This window comes from Caenorhabditis briggsae (genome assembly GCF_000004555.2).
Source record: "Caenorhabditis briggsae complete genome, chrII, whole genome shotgun sequence".
Lineage (NCBI taxonomy): Eukaryota > Metazoa > Nematoda > Chromadorea > Rhabditida > Rhabditidae > Caenorhabditis > Caenorhabditis briggsae.
Window position 1 is genome coordinate 7,199,213 of NC_013486.2, and position 19,493 is coordinate 7,218,705.

General features: G+C 38.3%; 2 protein-coding genes across 2 annotated transcripts; one reads left to right on the plus strand and one right to left on the minus strand.

Annotated features, from left to right (window-relative positions):
* Positions 1-7,055: 7,055 nt before the first annotated feature.
* Positions 7,056-8,205, plus strand: Cbr-rol-6 (the record flags this gene model as incomplete). Its single annotated transcript, XM_002631285.1, has 3 exons — positions 7,056-7,196; positions 7,247-8,031; positions 8,085-8,205. The coding sequence occupies 3 exons, from the start codon at positions 7,056-7,058 to the stop codon at positions 8,203-8,205; spliced, it is 1,047 nt and encodes a 348-aa protein (XP_002631331.1).
* Positions 8,206-10,991: 2,786 nt separating this feature from the next.
* Positions 10,992-11,453, minus strand: CBG03153 (the record flags this gene model as incomplete). The annotated part of the gene is made up of 3 exons (XM_045242254.1): positions 10,992-11,004; positions 11,169-11,347; positions 11,391-11,453. The coding sequence occupies 3 exons, from the start codon at positions 11,451-11,453 to the stop codon at positions 10,992-10,994; spliced, it is 255 nt and encodes an 84-aa protein (XP_045092110.1).
* Positions 11,454-19,493: the final 8,040 nt, after the last annotated feature.

The following is a 19,493-nucleotide window of genomic DNA, read 5'->3' on the forward strand; positions in this document are numbered from 1 at the left end:
CTTTTACTTTCCGTATTGATTTTCTCGTTTTTCACTGCTATTCGTTGATTTTTTTTTTAAACTGAAAATAAGCACGGAAAACGAGAAAATAACTCAAAAAAATGTTTTAGGTTACGGTAGTTGTCGTTGTGGGACCTTCGGCCACGAACACTGGCATTTCTCTAAAACAGCTTCGATTATTTTTTACCAGAATAATATATAACTATAGATTCTCAAATGAAGATTCACAATTCACAGAAAAATCAGGGATTCAGAATATATTTTTCTCATGAGTTATGCAACCTGGATGACTTTTTTGAAAATCCATCGATCTCAAAAGTGTTGAAAGGTTGAAAGAAAAGGTGAAGAGAGGTCCATTATGACGGATGAGGAATGATGTTTAAAAGATCCTAATGAGATATTTTGACATGTCAAAAAACTAGCGACAACTGTCATGACAATTGGAACAAGAGAGATTGAGTTTGAGAGAGAGGAGTTTCTTAATAACTGAACGACTCTGGAGAAGAAGAAATATTTATCCGTGGTCTCCAACCAAGTCTCAGTCAGTCAGCCATCTCCGGGGACGCCGGCAGGCCGCCATCAATTATCTGTTGTTTCTTTTCTGGAACAAAAAAAGAAACAAACGAGATCTCGGGGGCAGCGACGGGGGTCCGAACCCATCAAAAGGTTCTCTCTCTTTATGACTATCGTAGGACAGAGAGAGAGAGAGAGAGAGTGAGTAACAAAAAATTGATGAAATCCGAGATAAACGCGGAAGGCGATGGCAGAAGCCGGCGACATCGGCAGAGAGGAATATGAAGAAGGAGGAGGAGGAGAGGACGGACCAAAAAGGACTCTCATATTGCTCAACGAGTAAATATTGTGTTTAGTTGAAGACTCCCCGCCTTTTTTCGAAATGAAATATTATTAAAATTCATTCTGGAATTCTTCATTATATTAAAAGAAACGAAAATAAAGCCCTGAAGGAATGAAAGGAATAGGTGAGAAGGAATTATTAGACAAACATATTATAAGATAAGTTGAAAATGGGGAGGACACCTGTCAAACTGTTATGAATTATGTATTCGAATGGGTGTGGAGAAGGGGAAAAGAGCAAGATATTTGATATGCAAATTTGGATAAGGATTGAAGCACTTATTATGAAATGCGATCGGAATAATCTGCTAAAGATAAGAAGGATCTGAACTGAATTATTTGAAACGGGAAAGTGAATTTCAAGGTTTCTAACGGTTCTTAAAACGATTTCTATAAATCTGAAGTTCAAATAAAATCTATCGAATTCTATCTGATAGAGCCCATCGGAACTGTCAACTTTGAACTCAATTATCTCGACTTCTGTGAAAGGTATCAAAATTTTGTAAACTGATAAAATATTGACGACATTATGATAAATGATTTGTCAGTTGACAAAATTTGAGTTAGAGATAGTTTCATTTGGATTTTTTAACCTGATTATATGTTCAATACTAAAAAACAGGTAGTAAGTTTGAATAGCGATTTGAGGTGGAGTTCAAAAAATCTTCTCCAAAACTTATTCTAAAATTCTACTGAAAAATTTTCCAGAAGTGCGACTTTTAGAAAAATAATTTCGAATTCGCACGGATATGGTAAAAAGAGATTGAAACAAACTTCTAGAAATAAAAATGAAGAAAAAGAGGAAAGCATGAAGGTTGAGAGCTAAGAAAAGAAAGAAAATTGGTTTGATTAGAAGAAGTTCTATCCACAGAAAAACCCGCTTATTGGCTTTGTTACTCGAAAACTGTCAAGGACTCGAGAAGAAGGGGATTGGTCAAGTCTTTAATTGCGACTGAGATGTACAAACAGATGAAGTTGTCTCTCAAAAGCATCTTCTTCTTCGCGGAGAAGTTGTTTCATAAGTTAACAACTCCCTTGAGAGTAGGTCAACTCGCTTCACGTCCTCGACACTTTTTGATGTCCTCCAGCGTGTCAGATTGACTAGCTGGAAACTGCTTTGAATTCAGGAAAGGAAAGGGGATCAGAGAAGGACAGGTGAAAGAGCCCAATGCGACTTCGGGGAGGCAGTTTCGTTTCCGGTACGAATTATTAAACGAAGCGGACGAATCGCTTTTCCGGTGCTGCTGGGAGGTAGGAGAAGTGCACCACTACAGAATAAGGAAAGATTAGTAATAGTTTTGGTGTAGACATTTGGAAAAAGAAAAACGGATGGTTTCTGGCAAGAAAAAGGCTGAAGATGGACACGGACCGCAAGGGAATTGAGAAGAACAAACGACGCCGCGCCACACGTTTTTCTGACGAACAACACTATCATTTAGGAGATGGAGAGAAAAGAAAGTTTTCGAAAGAATGTATTAAACTGACGGATGATGATGACCTGAAATATTTTGTCGTGGGTCTTGGGGATAGGGAAGGAGATGATGCAGGTGCAAATTCAAAAAGAACCCTAGCAGACTCTGAGCATGTTTTAAGACAGTATAAAACCACTCAAATGGGTGAATCCCTATATCACAGTTAAATCTAAAAGTGAATTTCGCACATTTTTATTGAGAAGTACTGTATTTCCTCAATGCAGAAGCCCCCCCAAACTGACAACAATTTAACCTATTTGTTTTCCTGTTAGTCGCTCCGCTCCTCAATTTTTCAAAAGGTCACGTCAAGTTACAGGGTGCGGCAAAAGTATGGTAACACAAGTTTCGCTCAAGCTGGTGGGCGCAGGCACACTTTTCGTGTCCTGAATTTATATTCATTATTTTCAGCATGTCTTAATTACCTTACTCACAAATTTTAAAGTTATTTTGGTTGACTTTGAAAACACAAATGGTGACGAGTTCTTTACACCTAGGTACCCTCGAAGATGACCAAAAGGGGGGGGGGGGGGTGGGCAAGATCTTGGAATTTCACGAACAACGTGTGGATTAACATCGGAGTGTTAGATTAGTTGAATACGGTCAAGAACTGCCTAAAACGTAAGATCTCGAACTTTTATTACCCTGGAGAGAATCATAAGTTAAGATCTTGTTAACCAAAATCTTATGAAATCCTCTCATATAATACATCTGCTTCCATCTGAACCAGGTCTTATATCAATCCGTGACCACCATGAAAAACATTTCAGCTATTAATATGAAGCCTTATTTAAGTCCCATTCGATCTTCTGAAAACATCCTGAACACTAAGAAATCATAATTTTGCAACACCTCCACATTATCTTGAACCTAATGTGTTAAATCGCGGATCATTTGATTAACTTTTGACGGATCATAAATCTAATCAGCTTCATCATCACCGCAAGATCTTCCTTCATAAAAGTATCAACCCGAAAGAAGTTTCAATTTCTCGACAAAAATTCCGTATCCATCGACATCGCACGTACGAACGACAAAAACGTCATAATCGTTCACTGTCACCTCTGTTTCCCTCCTTTTTCTTCGTCGTTTGAGTTATGGATAACGATGGATAAGGTTGCCGTTTTTTTTTCCAAAAATTTCTTTTTCGTCGGATACCGACAACCATTTTGGGAATAAGAGGAGAAAGTGATAAATGTAGAGGAAAAATGAAAGATTGGGTGGGAAAAAGAAGAATGACAAAGGAGAAGAAGAATAAGAGGAAGAAGAAGTTGAAAACGAGCCGAGAGGTGATAAAATGATGGAATGGTGAGGGCGGAAAAGAGATAAAACAAGGATAAATTGACACTTAATGTGGCTTTCTTGTTTCAGAAAAAACACACAGAAGAAGAAGAAGTAGAAGTAGAAAAAGAAGAAGATGTTTAGGAGAACAGAGTGAAAGACAACATATAAAAGGGCTCTGCTTATTCTTGGCTCATGCACTCTTTGATTCAATCTAATCCGATTTTGCAGTGAGCTTCGATTCGTAATTATTTGAGACAGGAGTTCAGAAGGGGGCACGGATTCTCTCTTAAGAGAAGTCTCGATTTAATGGAAAGAGATACCCATTCATCAATCGGATATGTCAATTAAACTTAACCTACACTGTAAACGAAGGATACTAAATGGTTGAGGTGTTAAGGACCTGGCTTCGTTTGACCGATCTATTTCCGCTTTGTGAAAACTGAGAGTCGATATTAAAAAAACGGAAAGTCTAATTTCTTCTGTTTAACTTTTTGAGTTTGTTAATTCAGATTCGATAATCATATCCTGAATGTTCGGATAACGAACTTTCAGGATGCGACGTATTAAAGGGACTACGACCAGAAATTTTTCTGTATTTTTGTGCAATAAAATTGTTCCAAAAGTTATGAATCTTCATGATATTGTTTCGAAACAATCAAAATTTTTTTCAAATTCCTGAAAACGCTGTCGAAAATACCTAGCGCACTCAGTTCTTGTCCAAGATGTTTCATGTATTTTTTCAGACATTTGTCAGGTCAGCTAGATTTTTTTGTTCTCTTCATCGAGTTTTCAATGAAGTACTTTAATTTTTTTGTAAAAATTTAGACTTAATTAAGTTTAATTTTAAAAAAAAGGTCCGGGCAACGGGGAAAAATGTTGAGAAATTGCATGAAAAAACAACGGACCCGGTGATCTTGGGCTAGGATACCCGCGACCATCTTGGACTGAGCTTGCATTTTTAAACTTTTTTCTGGATTTTTTTCTTGTTTTGAGTTCGAGAAAAAAACGTTTTGATAATAATGTCTACTATCGTAATAATTATGTGATTGTCATTCTCAAATTCTCAAAATCAGCATTTCTGATTTTTCGCCTTACTCGACAGGTGAAAAATCTTTGCAGTAATACTGAAAATAATCGTTTTTGTTTCTAGATTGCAAGAAAAATCAACAGGGATCTCAACTTTCGCAATAATTAGTGTATCTTTTTGTCCTTTGTCCCTTTAACTATCTACAGGAAGTTTCTCCTTTTTTTTTAAATCACATCCTATTCAAAAAACATTTGTGACGTCGCACTTTCGTTTTGATAAAAGAACATGCGGTATGTATGGTTGCATTAAATGGACAAAGGTGAAAAGCATAAGGATGATATCCCTCAAATTGGTCATAAATCAAGATGTCCGGCGCCATTATGTCGGCAATAACCCACCGAAGACCCCGGTGTGAAAAAGTGATGATATCGTTCTCCTCGTCCAGGATTTGTTGATTTAGGCCTAGACCAGTATGGCCTGACACCTTGATAAATTGCCGTTGATTTCGAATCTCCTTCTCATTTTCCACCTGGATATCAAGGGTTGGGTCGGTTGTCCATGTCTTATCAGATTCGGTTTCAAATGATAGTGTAGTCGAAAAAATGAAATTGGAGAAGAGGAATAGGATACAAAACCGGACAATTGGTATGGCTTCTGATTGTTGCGTAAGCTATTTTTACGATATTACAAGACGGGTTACGTTATCAAAACATTTTATGAGCTGATAGAATGGATTCTATCTTTCTGGATGCTTCTGATCAAACCACCTTCTTCTCTCTGGTCTCAAATCTAATTTATCAGCTGATCAAAAACAAGAAGCTTCCCTAATAGGATGTACTTTTGTCAGAAAGCCCTTTTTATTCATTGAATCAAATAAAATCGGTCTCTCTCTTTTTTGGGTCGGTTTTACGAGTGGATATTTGCAACAATGTTAGTTCAATGTGATTTATTTCGGCGTGATTCACTCCGACACTCTTTTTTCCAGAAACCATGTGACGCCGCTGATTGTTATCTTCTTTAGAAGGAAAGCGATTCAAGAACAGGTGAACTGAACGAAAAATATATGCACAAACAAGTGACACTGATGAAAATCGAGATAAAGAGAAAAAGAGATGGATATGGTGGAAATACTTATGAGGAAATGACAGTGAATCTTTGAAAAACGGACACTGTAGCTCAGAAACTTCAGAATAGCAAAGCCCCATACTGTAATCGAGTATGCTTTCAGGTTTTAAACTACGAAATGAAAGATCACGGAATACATTGAAGTCAGGAAATGAAAATTTCAGCATTGCCGATTTTCAGAATCTCAGAATTTTCTTTTTCTCAAATTGTTGGCAGTATGGATTCAAAAATTGACAAACTAAAATTTTCGAAAATGCAGAAATTCCCAAAATTCGTAAAGTCAAAGAATATGAAATTCGGAAACTATAAAAATTCGAATTTTTCAAGAAATTCAGAAATGCATTCAAAAATTCTGAAATTCCAGAAATCCGAAAGTTCGGAAAATCCAGTTATCCGAAAACTCCGGACTTTTCAAATTCTGGAGTTAAAAATTTAAAACTCGAGTGACCTGATCAGGTTGTCAAAAGTTCTTAAGAACTTAATTAATAAGATTCAAGTTGGAAGGTTTTTCCCTGTCAAGACCCGAAACTTCCGATTCCAGAAGAGCAGACGATGTTTCCTTTATTCTGTGAAACTTGAAAAAAGTAAAATAGTAAATTTCCGTTTTCCTAAACTACACTAAAGTTCGATACACTGAACACTTTTAGATATCGAACCTTCAGGATCAGAACTAATTCGATTTGGGATTTCATACTAATTCATAGATCAAACCGTCGAAAGTCTCAAACACCTACTTTTTTATTCATCAGATCCACAAAAAAACTCATCGTGCCTTCTTCCCTCCCGTTCCGATGATGTGGTCACCCCCTCACATTAATCAGTTAAATGGGCCTTTTTTCTAATTTATCCTCATCCTCACCTATTCTACCTCTTCTCATTCCGAATGAAATTCCACGCATCATTGCAACATTTTCGTCATAACCTTGTTATCCCTAATCGGTTGACAATGTTTCCTTCCTTCACCAGGAAACGAACCGCTTCTCGTCCTCTCTTCCGAACAAAAAAAAACTCGAATACCGTTTGCCATTGGATGGTTGTTGTTTCAAAGAGTTTTAACTATAAGCTACGCCCCTCCGGACGTATACGGAGACGTACGCGCGGAGGTGGGGGCTGGGCGTCCTCTACCGAAAACTGCCTAAAGAAGCTTTTCGGTTTTTCTACCCTATATATTAGTGTGGACGGGTGGTATACGATTAGCGGCAATCACAGAGCGATATCCTATATCCATGTCTTCTTTTTCTTTCCTTTCTCTCCTCATTTCTTGTTGGCACTGATCCAAATTGTTCTCCTTCCAGATGACCCTAACTACGGCGACGTCCGGCGCCATTGTCTTTTCTGGAGCCACTTTGTTGGTCTCCCTCTTTGCCGCTGCTTCGCTTTACAGCCAAGTATCCAACATCTGGAATGAGCTGGATGCGGAAATCGCCAACTTCAGAGTAAGTTCTATTGTTATCTATTTCTGTAGCTCAATTTTTAATACTTGTAGAGTCTCACTGAAGACATGTGGGTTGATATGGTCAAGCTTGGAGCTGGAACCGCTTCAAACAGAGTGAGACGTCAACAATACGGAGGATACGGAGCCAGTGGAGTTCAGCCACCAGCACCAACTCCAAACCCATATGGAGGATATGGAGCCAGTCAGCCAGCTCCACCAGAGAAGTTCCCAGATGGTATTCCAAATGGAGGAAACCAACCAAAGTTCCCAGGAGGTGGATTCCCAGACGGACCATTCCCGAACGGAGGAGGACCACGTGGAGGAAACCAATGCCAATGCACTGTTGAGAACTCATGCCCACCAGGACCAGCTGGACCAGAAGGAGAGGAGGGACCAGATGGACAAGACGGTCAGGATGGAGTTCCAGGGTTCGACGGAAAGGATGCCGAAGATATTCAGAATACCCCACCAACCGGCTGCTTCACATGCCCACAAGGACCACTCGGACCACAAGGACCATCCGGAGCCCCAGGACTCAGAGGAATGCGTGGAGCTCGTGGACAACCAGGACGCCCAGGAAGAGATGGAAACCCAGGAATGCCAGGAGACTGTGGACCACCAGGAGCTCCAGGACTCGATGGAAAGCCAGGATCCCCAGGAGGAAAGGGAGATGATGGTGAGAGACCATTGGGAAGACAAGGACCACGTGGACCACCAGGAGAGGCTGGACCAGAAGGACCACAAGGGCCAACTGGAAGAGATGCTTATCCAGGACAAGCTGGACCACAAGGAGAGCCAGGAATTCAAGGATACGGTGGAGCCGCTGGACAGGATGGGTAAGAATAAATTAGGGAGAAGAGATTCATAAATAACATTGACAATATTTTAGACCAGAGGGACCACCAGGATCACCAGGACTCCCAGGAAAGGATGCCGAATATTGCAAATGTCCAGGAAGAGAAGGAGACGCCGGAAGAACCGCCAGACGTCATCGCAAATTCCATTTGTAAAAAATCACCGATTCATGACACTTTTCCACTTTTCAAAGAAATAAACCTAACTTCTCAGTTGTTCTTATTGCATAGGAATATGATTGCATTATAGCCTAATTTATAGGTTTTTTAATGGTTTGTGACCAGTTAAAAAGTTTTTAGAAGTACGGAAAACAGAAAATAAGAACAAAAGAGTTAAAAAACGCTCATCGATTCCTGGGAACTGAAAAGAATGGATAATTGGAATCTGAGAACAAAGAAAAGTACTACAAAGGAAAACAAAGAAAAGGGCAGATTTGGAGAACACTATCAATCTGAATTAGGGGTTAGATTCATGTTTTTGTCTTCGAGAGGTGGAACCTATACGAAAGAAAGAAAACGGCAAAAAACACACTTCATGAATATATTTAGGTTGCAGAGGAGAGAGGAAAAATAATCGGGAAAGTTGGCAAAGGTGAATTAGAAAATGTGTACAAAATATTGTTCGTTTGGTTCCAGAGAAAAAAGTTTAGAAAACCCCAAAAATGTTTGAAAAAAAAAGTTAGGCGGGAAATTGAAATTCTGCTGGTGTTCCCCAGAAAAAAATTTGGGCAAACATTTTTATTGGCAAGTTTAGTGGGTTTTACTAGGAATGAGGTTCCAAAACAAAAAGTGAGAATTGGAGAAAATTTGAAAAAAAAGGATTACAAAGAAAATATTTTTAAATATTAAAGATTAAACAAATACGGAGCTCTGAAACGGTACTGGCGGTATTAAATACGGTCGATTTTATACAAAATAAAATTTTAAAAAAGGAAAGTTTGTATTCCATTAATTTGATAAACGGAAAACTGTTGCCAGAACCTTCCAGAAAATTTTAAAAGCTAATAATAATATTTTCGGGGTTTTCAGGCAACGTTTCTGAAAAAATTCCTTATTCGTTTGGAGCCTATACCCGGGAATTTTTTCCCTCGTTTTCTCTGCTTTGGATGTCCCTTTTAAGATATGCGCCTTTAAACAGGGCGGACATGACAAATATTCTCAAACGCAGTCAAGTTTGGAATTATAAAAAAGTAAACCAGAGTTTTTCAATTTTTCTGAAAATTTCAGAGTATACGTAACAAAAATATAGCTTCATTTTTGTAGTTGATAACTTTTTCCTAGCTACTGTAGTTTTTGAGATATGCGCCTCCATCTCTCGTATTGACAACTATAGAATTGATTACAGTAGAATAGAAAATCGGGCCTGTCTACTTCGGTCCTCTTGTCTGAAATTATCTAGTCGGAGTTTTTTTAAAGCACTGTTTACGAGTTTAGCATAGTATTCAAGTTCAAAAATGTCAAAAATGTTAAGAGTCTTCTTTAAGTCAAAATTAGAAATTCATCACATCGGCTAATTAAGGTTAGCAACTAGTTGAGACCTCACTAGATTGAAATGAAAATGTTTCTAGAGCTCCTAGCATAAAAAAATTTCGAAGAGAAACCACCAGAATCGGACTACTAGCACCTCCTAAAAAAATGCCAGACTGGAACATCGTTCCCTTCTTTTGCGTACTCTGGTATTCCTCCGAAAAAAGAAAACATCTGGTTTCGACAATGCAAAAAATAACTTATGGTCGTTTTGGTGTTGCCCTCGGGAATCGGAAGCCGAAATGTTTTTTGTGTGTGTGTGTGTTTTTTGTTGTTATCGGAAGGAGGAGGAGCAGAACAAGAAGATGAATAAGAGGAAGAAGAAGAAGATGGAACACTATAACACGTACGTACATGAGCTCTTCTCTTCTCTCTTCTGCATACGAATTTCTGTGGTCCCCACCCACCTCCAGCGTCAGCGCAGACAAACCGAAACCTGGTCATAAAAACTGAGAGAAATCGAGAGTAGTGGAAAATTGGAAAAATAAAAAATGGAAGAAAAAAGAAACGAAGGGACTATAAAAGCCATAAAGTGCAAAACGAGTAAAAAAAGCGGCGAGAAAAGAGAGAGCAAGAAAATAGAAATCAGAAGGCAAAATCAGCCAACCGTGTCTGATTTCTTTTATACTTTCTCTTCAAAATCTTCTTTTCTGAAAGGAACGAAAACGACGTCTAATTGTGTGAAACATTGAAACGCAACAAAACGGAGAAGCCCTTTTTTCATTTTTTTTCCTTCGGCATGGAGTCGCAGAGATCTCAGGAAATCGAATAATAATGCAATTTCACATTGCTCTCCGGGTGTCTCAAGACGTGTGTATGTTTGTTTATTAGCGAATAAAGAAACAAAAAATGAATGAGGGCCTACTACCAAAAGTCGGGGGATCCAATTAGAATGCCCTCGAGAGAAAAATAAACAAACTGGTGGAGGAGGAGGTGGTCCCAAAATTTGTGTCACCAAATTTTGAAAAAAAAAACAAGGGGACACATTCTAATAAATATTCAATGTCACCAAAATAATGACCGGCTTGTTTTTGGCGCCGGAAGGGCACTTTTGCACCTGCGTTTTTTTTCTTGTTTTCAAGCTTTTGTAACAATTTGGTTTATTATTATTATTATTACTATTACATGAAATAATATTAGCTGGCAAAATCATAAAAGACCAGTTCTTAGCACCTGTCAGATTTAGCAGACTTCCTCTTGATTCCAAGAGCACGATTGGCCTCATCGATTCTGAGATTCTGGAGGGAACGACGTTTACGTCCTCCTCCTCCGCATCCGCAGCATCCACATCCACATCCACATCCGCATCCACAGCAGCATGGGCGGCAGCAGGTGCAGCACCTGGTACAACAACAAGTTCTGCAACAGGTACAACAACGACGGCAGCAGCAACAGCATCTGAAAATGAAAAGGGTTTATAGATGGAGCCTATAAAGTTATGTTTATATGAGGTCGGCCAAATTTTTAGAATGGGTTTTTTCACATTTTCCAGCTTTTCCTAATCAAAAAGAATATCATGAATGGTCTAGCAGCAGAAGATGCAAAAAGAACTAGTAATATTGAGACTCATTTTCCCAAACATTGACTCTTACCTTGGTCTACAACAACAGCATCCACATCCACATCCACAACATCCGCATCCTCCACCTTGTCTCTTCACCCTGGACATCGAATTTTGAAGAGTATCAATTGCAGTTGTTGTAGCCGTCGAAACATCTTTTCCGACTGTAGTCAGTTCAGTAGAAGAGACAGGGAGAACAGCGGATTGAACCTAAAAGAGAATGAAGAAGAATGAGATTCATATCCTCTTCTACCTGTGACACTGCTACAATTGTGGCAAGTGCAACTAGAACTGCGAGAGTAGATGAGGAAGTCATAATTGAAAATGAGTAAAAGCCGATGTCCAATACTACTTTCAATTTCTCTTTTATACCATTCATGTGCCATTCCGGAAGGACTTGCACCAACATATTGCGTAATCGGTTCGGTTTTCCTCGCAGGAAACTGTCAAAATGTCTCGACCAATTCAAACATTTTCCATGTTGCACTCAACCAACTTTTCTGTTGTTTGATCCATTAGATTTGAATTTTTTAGATCAGGTGATACAAATTGTAATATTCTGGTTACTAGGAAGAATGCTCGAAAACTTTGTCCGAAGTGATCATTTTCTTACAGAATGCTTTTCAAAAGTTTTCAAGAATTGAGATTGAAGAAAAATCAAACTTCCCAAAAATATTAGTCAAAACTTTTATTAGAGTGCGTTGTGCTGTCGAATTATTTTCTGTGTGCAGCATACGGTATGCTGGTACAAAAATCAGAGTCGTAGAAGAGAAACACCGGTGGCCGTGGACCGAAAGTCTCACATCGACAGATACAGCACCCAAAACACTTTTATAAAAGTGTTTTTTTCTGAGTTTATTTTTTTGATTTCCGTATATTTTCAGTAACTGTTTCACTGTTTCGTAATAAATTATTATTATTATTATTATTACTATTAAAAAAGTTTATTTTTGATTTGTTTGGGAAAATTAACAGAAAACTTTACGAAAGGCAGGGAAAACGAGGAAATAAAAATATTATTAGGTTACTGTAGTTGTAGTTGAGAGGACCTTCAATATCTCTAATGTTTATAGATATTCTATTTTACCTAAATAATTTCCTTCATGCGTCTGATCGGGGCAACACAGGTAAAGGAGAATGCTGAAAAACTGCTGAATGGCAATCACAGGAGAACTGACGGGTCGTTTACGGGCTGCTGACGGACTAGTGGAACCCATCGCATTAACGCATTTTTCAGCGCATTCAAGCTCGAACCCATTTTCATCCCTGTTCGATATACTCTGCTCCTTTAAAAAAATGTGTCACATTTCCTATCGTAGATCTGATGGCTCGAGTGTTTGAACACAGAAATCAAATAGTTAGGTGATCAAATCACTCCAAATAGTTGTTTCTTCCGTGCAAAAAGCTTTTCTGTGTTTTCATTCATCAACTACTTGTGTCTTCGCACCTTTCGCTACTTTTTGGTTATTTCCGTCAAGTGTTTCTTCTATTTTTACTTTTCTTCACCACCGCCCAGTGTTTTTCTTTAGAGCTGGTCACAGTTTTCCCAGCGAACAGATATCTTTTTTGATGATGAGAGCTACAAGACACGTATTAGAAGGCATAACTTTTTTTGGAATTGAATCAAAAGACTTTTCAACTCTTTGAATGATGTTTGCATATCCCTTGTTGACGGCTGATCGAACATTCAAGCCTTTTGATCATTTGTTTAACAAAACAAATCACATAGAGGGAGAGAGCTGGGTCATCGAACATCGCTTATCAACGCGAATTACTGTCGGTTTGATAACTGACATTGATCATTGATGAGGTGTGTAAAGATTCGAATGAACGGGCAAGCAATCAACAAAAACAAAGATGTATGTGGTGGTCATTTCAAACAAGTGAGAAGATGTGTACTCTATAGAGTTGTAGGAATAAACAATGTCATACAGGTGAAAATTAAAGATTGCTATTTACTATTTTTCGAAATTTTTGTATGTGAAATTTGACCTTTTGATATTAAACTAGACGTCTAGTTATATTAAAGTTGAAATTTTGAAAATCGAAAGACATCTTCTGGTTGGAGGTTGTTCAGATTCCAGATAGGATCACTACTAAAGCCGACCAAACTGCGACAAACTAATGATAAGCTTCCGGCCTAGTGGTAGCTTCCTACCTAGATTTCAAATTTCAATTTCCGACCAAAATCGGACCATGACCCGCTAAACAGCCGTGTTTGGGCAACTTCCGACCAGAACCAGGCCAATGTCCGTCCAAAAGGCAAACCTATGCTTGAAGTTACAGTAATATATTCTGAAAATCCAAACTAGACTCTAGCTAATTGTGAGCAGGTTTCATAACTAAACTGATCATTTTGTGCTTTTTGTAGCCAACACTGTTCGTTTTCAATAAAACCTTCAAGAACAATCGAAACTTTCATTGCAATCGATTTCTTAGAGATCCTATATTTTAAGAATCAAATCATATGACAAGACCATGAAGATCCTAGGCCAATCAATCTTACGTTACTTCAAAGATCTCAAATTGTTCTCTGTCAGACCGTTCAGACCATTTCCGAAATCTTTCAAAAATTTTCATGACCTTAAAACCAGTAACTTCATTCAGAGAATCTTCCTTCGTCTTTCAATCAGAGACAACATTGAATAAATCTGAGATCGCCTAGAACAATTGAGAAGAAAACTGCTACACCGGTACGATTGTTCTCAAATTAACCCTGTAATTGTTGAAAATGTTCCCAAAATTGCATTGTTTCGTTTTCTTCGTCTACAATAAAATTGCGATTTTTGCATACAAACATGTTTTTGTTCTTATTTTTGCAATTCGGTCAGCTGTACTCAATTATCAAATGAACTGATTACAAAATACAAAAACTAGAATGATAATATTGAAAGATAATGATAACAAGAGAAAAGAGATCATGATCCCAATACTTCTTTTTCTTCTTCTTTTTTTTTCATTCCCGCCCTAGAATCTAGTGTTCTTCTGACGATATTGATATGTCAACTTTTGATCGACCAATTTTATTCGTGGTCATCTCATAAAAATAGCAATAAAAGTTCAAGATCATGATCCGCATCAAAAAGGGAAAATGCTATCAAATGGAAATATTATGAGAAAATACTGTGACTTCTTCAATGAGAAAAGCAAAGTTTTCTGGAACAAGAGAAAACAAGTCTTCTTGCAACATGAACAAATGAAATGCTTTTTTAAAAAGAAGTTATCGTAAAAACCGGACGAATTGGAGCGTTCTAAAATTATTTGACTTGTCTTCGAGTTGATTCATACTTGTTGGCCTAGAAGTCGTCGAATTTCAAATACCGTAAACACTCTTATAGAAGGCTACGCTATACTTTGGCTTAGAGCCAATTTTGATCGGCTCCTGTAACAAACATCAAAAAGTGGTCAACTGACAAAATGTTTATTATAATATCACCAATGGTTTGATTGTTCACAGGTTTTTCATGTCTCTCATAGGAACCGATATAATTTAGCTCAAAGTGCAGGGTGGGCTTCTATATTTGCGAGCACGGTATATATGATCATAATTTATCAACCACTTTTTGGCAAGCTTTGTAGACCCAATTCGATTAGTTTCAGACGCGTTTTTGTAATTTCGTATTGGTAGATTCTGAAGTTTTCTGGAAATTTCAAATATCCGCGGTCATTATAGATCTTCTGGCAAACCAAAACCGCTTCTTCGCAGTTTTGAAAGTCTCTCTCACAGCTTTGAAAACCTATGGTCACACTTGGTAGTTTTTTTTTCCAAAAAAAGTTTTTCAGGGCATAGTTTCTATCCTCAGAATCGATCCGGCACAAAGCATGAAGTTCATGAGAATCAATCCTAACTATAAATCTTTTTTAATTCACTCGTTTTTAAAAAGTCGACCCCAAAAAAAGGCTTGTTCTAAAACACCACTTCTTCTAGAACAATGTTTTTCCATGCCAAATAGTTTGCAACCAACCCCATCCAACACGTTCGTCCACTTTCAAAGACATTCCTGTATTTTTTTCCTTCACTTTTTTTTTTCAAAAACAGTGCCTTGAGCAAACTTTCGCTGACGTCCAAAAAGTGTCAATTGTTCTTTGTGCTTTTTCTATGTTCCTCTTTTCCATGAGGAAAACTTTTGAAAGGAAAAAAATAAGATAGGAATCGGTTTCCGATCAATTGACATCGTTTGAAAAACCACCAAACCAGTTATGCGTTTCGTTGAAAACGATTGCCATATCCATTCTCTTCCTGTTCAAATATTTCTTCGATGGAGAGAAAATAAGAGACAGTATCTGCCCTTTGCTTTCAAAATGTTGTTAAGAATCTCTTATCAGGAAGAGTAAAGGTTGATTAAAAGTTGTTGATCTGTTGAAATGGAACAAAGTCCCTAAAAGAAGAATCTAGAAAATCGAATCTTTCTTCTCCTTATTCGTCACCCCTTCTCAGCCTGTACTGGTTGACATCTTTTTTTTCTTTCAAAAAACAACACTTCTGTCCATGACATCAATCACGACAGATGATATGAATCCAAGTTTGTATGAAAAGTTACGTAACTGGGAAACCCCTTTCCCTCCCCTTCCTTTCGACCGAATTTCACAGAATCTCGAATCGTTATCAATGATTTCTTATCAAATTTGGCTCTTGAGGAAACCCCCTCAATCTGTTGAGACTGCAGCGTTTTTCAACGAAATTCGTCTTAAGATCAAATGAACATTCAGGAACTAAACCCCAGCGAAAAACTTATTGATGAAGGTAGAAAGATCATAGTTCTGGCGCAGACGATGGTGAGGCAGGGTGATGTAATCGAAAATGTTGTTTAGAGAATTGTAATGAAAGTTTCGATTGTTCAGGAAGATTCCATTGTGAACGAACAGGGTTGGCTACGCAAAGCACAAAGTGATCATTTCTTGGCAGTTAGATCAGCTAGAGTCTAGTTTGGCTTTCATAAAAGATTACTGTATCTTCCGGTTTAGAGGAAGAAATTGGAAATGGTTCGGCGAAGTTTCAGATTTCAGAATATGTGAAAATAGAGTTTTAACTTCTAGCAGAGAAGTTTTCAGTTTTCTGGAAGTGGGTGAAGTAAAAAACTTTGGTAGTTTTTTAAAAATAAAAATATAAAAATTAAATATTCTATGTATTTTTTTATCGAGGTGCTCGAAAACTTCAGAAAAGTTTAGTGTTTCAGTTCCATATTGCCCTATCGCGCCATCTGGAATATTCGTGAAATGCCAATTCCAAGTCCTCCCTTGCTAACTGATCGAAAATTGTTTATCCCCTAGGTTTTCTTTTTTCCAAACTTTTATTATCAGTAACTTTTGTTCTAAAACACAACAGTGATTCAAACAATTGCAATGTCCCTAATGCGGGAGACGACCTCAACCCCTGTCATCTTTCCCCCAGTTCTCTTTGAATTGTCATTGAGAACATTCACTAGCAGCAAACCCAAAAACCACGCCATAAACTGGCAGACTTCAAAGAAAAAGCGTCTCATTCCGATTCCATCACTTTTCAGGTAGACTTCAGGTGTCACGTGTGTGTGCAGATAGGGGTCGCTCTGTGTCTCCGGTGCACACAAATGTTTAGAGGAGAAAGTTGAGCTTCTGCCTTCTCACTCGAAGAGAGAAAAGTTGCAAACAAATGATCAAAAGAGCGGTATCATCGAACAACAACAAATGAGGTTTCTGATACCAGTGTGAAAAACATCGGTCAACGATCATCCCTTTCCTCAATATCCTACTCTCTTCTTATCACACCATCATCTTCTCTCTTCGCGATGTCTGTTCACTCCACCTCCGTTATGTCGAGGACAGGAAACCCCCTTTGGCGACGACGAAACCATCCCCACGTGGGGTGATATCACGAGGTTTTATACAGAAAACGATAGAGTCTGTCTCACAAGAATATCCTCTCTAGAACATTTACAGGTACGTGCAAACCCTACAAGGCTACAAACAACACATCCATGTGACATTCGAGATGGGTGTGAGTTGAGTTTTATGGCCCTCCTCCCGATTTGGTTTTCCGACCTTTTTTGAGGAATAAGAAGAAAAACACTAAATCGGCAACAGGAAGACGTTTGGTGGTTTTGAAAATAAACTGATGCAACATGATTCTGAATGAACATCACAACATCAGAGAACAGTCGGACGATCAGCCGATTAAATGCGACGGACTAGAAAGAAAAGTCCGGCCTGCAAAGAAGAAGATAATGTTCAGAGAACTAATCTAGATCACATCAGTCCAAAGTACATTCCTTCAAGACGATCCTGAGAATTTTAAAGATCACTTCTGAAAATGAAGTTGTAACTGGTTCACCACCATGTACGGCCATCTTTCTTTGATATTTCTTTGTTTCCGATCAAATGATGCGACCGATTGTTCCAGTCACTTCTGCGTCACAGAAAATCTGCTCGTCAAACTTTGGACCGGCTGGCCCACCAGGAAGCAGGAAAACAATACACACGAACGTTCACTTTGACCTGAACTCGGATATTTTTGTTCTTTTAGGGGGTTTTCAAATTCTTTTGACAGCTCGTAAAATCTATAAATATTCAATAGTTTTCCTTCAAATGGTTGAAAAAAACTGGTGAGCGGATTACTGTAACTGTTTTAAAATTTGCATCGAAAAATACAACAAACTGCGCGTTAGTTTTATTTCAGATTCAAGCGGTATTATATTGAGGTGTTTTGTTATGTTTTTCGAGCTATATATTTATTTTTCAAACTGTTGCACATATTTCCCTATATTTGGATATAAAAATCCGGTTATTTTGAAGAGACAGTCGGCAAGAAACGAAACAGTTTTCTAAATCATACGGTACTTCGTTGAAGAGTTTTGTACATCATTACGCAAAAATGCACAACTTTTTTTCCTGCTCACACAAAATAAATGCTTCGATTTCTATTCTTGCTAATTGCTTCTTGCTAATTTTTTGTGTAGTGTCGCAGCTTTCGGATGTTTTTGAGTGTTTTTCTAAATTTTCATTGCCTTTTTTTCAATTTTTTTCATTGATTTGCGTCTTATCCCGTCATTCAGCTCGTAAACAGCTCTTCAATTAAATTTCTCTAACCCGATTATTCCATGTAACCAGATTTCGCCCCCAGAGCCATTTCGTCTGTTTAAATGTTTGTTCGAAAAAGCTTATTTTTTGCGGTCCATTAGTTAAACGAAAACCCAACATTATTTGCTTTTTCAGGCTGTTCTTAACTATGAACTCTTCCTAACCTTGCTTTTTCGATCTTCCTAGCCTTACTTTCTCTATTGAAAAGACGCCAATCGGACCACTTGCGTCAATAGCTCTGCTCTGCGCTCCAGTTGTGCCGTGGCGCGCAGAGCTCGTGACTTCATGGGCCCTTTCTTTCGCATTTCCGCTCATCGATTCACATCCTTTTCCCTTTTCTTCTCGTGAAAAAAAACCTTCTATTACAATTTCCAATTGAAACATTCCTTAATTTGCTTGTTCTCACAACATTCTCATGTTCGTAATTGTAATTACATTACATTTAAGCCACTGCAGTGTTGAACAAGTTTTTCTTGTCTTCTAATTCTTTATTCTGTCTGAAAGACCACAGAGACCATACACAGTTGCCTATTGTTCAGTGGAAGAAAACAATGTTCCCATTTGTCACAGCTCTAGCCGTTCTTTGCAGTCACGTGGAGGAACTGTATTTGATAGTTTGTATCTTTTATTCCAGATTCAACTGATAAGACGATTGGCGCATCACCCCCTCCCCTTCCTCGCGCCTCCTACGAAATAGAGGCGTAGCCTGAAAAGAAAACGAAAAATGACTCCCACTCCCCATTCACCTATAAAAACCGCCCTCTCGCCACACCAGACACTCAGACCATTTTTTGGGAATACCAGTTGCTCCGCCCAGGGATGTCCCATGTATAACCTGCCCTCTTGTCTCTCTAACTTTTTCTCTTCGGGGCGCCTCCCCCTCTCCACCAGACACCGCATCATCTATCCTCTGCCTGCTGTGCCTCCTTCAAATATATATTCATGCGATTGAGGGAAGGTCGAAATTAATCGATATGATGCTTGATTCTTCTTGCTTCTCCGTCCTCATTGTCTTTCTGCATTATGTCGTTTGTTTTATCTCCTCTTTTTCGTTTCTTTCTTCTCTTTTTCCCCCCCGAACTACTCAAATGCTAAGCAGATTAAAGTCATTTGAACGGGCAATAGCAGGTACTAGAAGTACTCGATCTTCTTCTTTTTTTTTCCGTTAGCAAACTCTTTTCGATTTTTCGTTCACTTACTGTTATGTAAACATATCAATTTCTATACATCATTGACCTATAAACTTTCCAGGCTCTCGCCATCTTTTCACCCCACAGCTTTACGCTGTACCTAAACGAGAAGG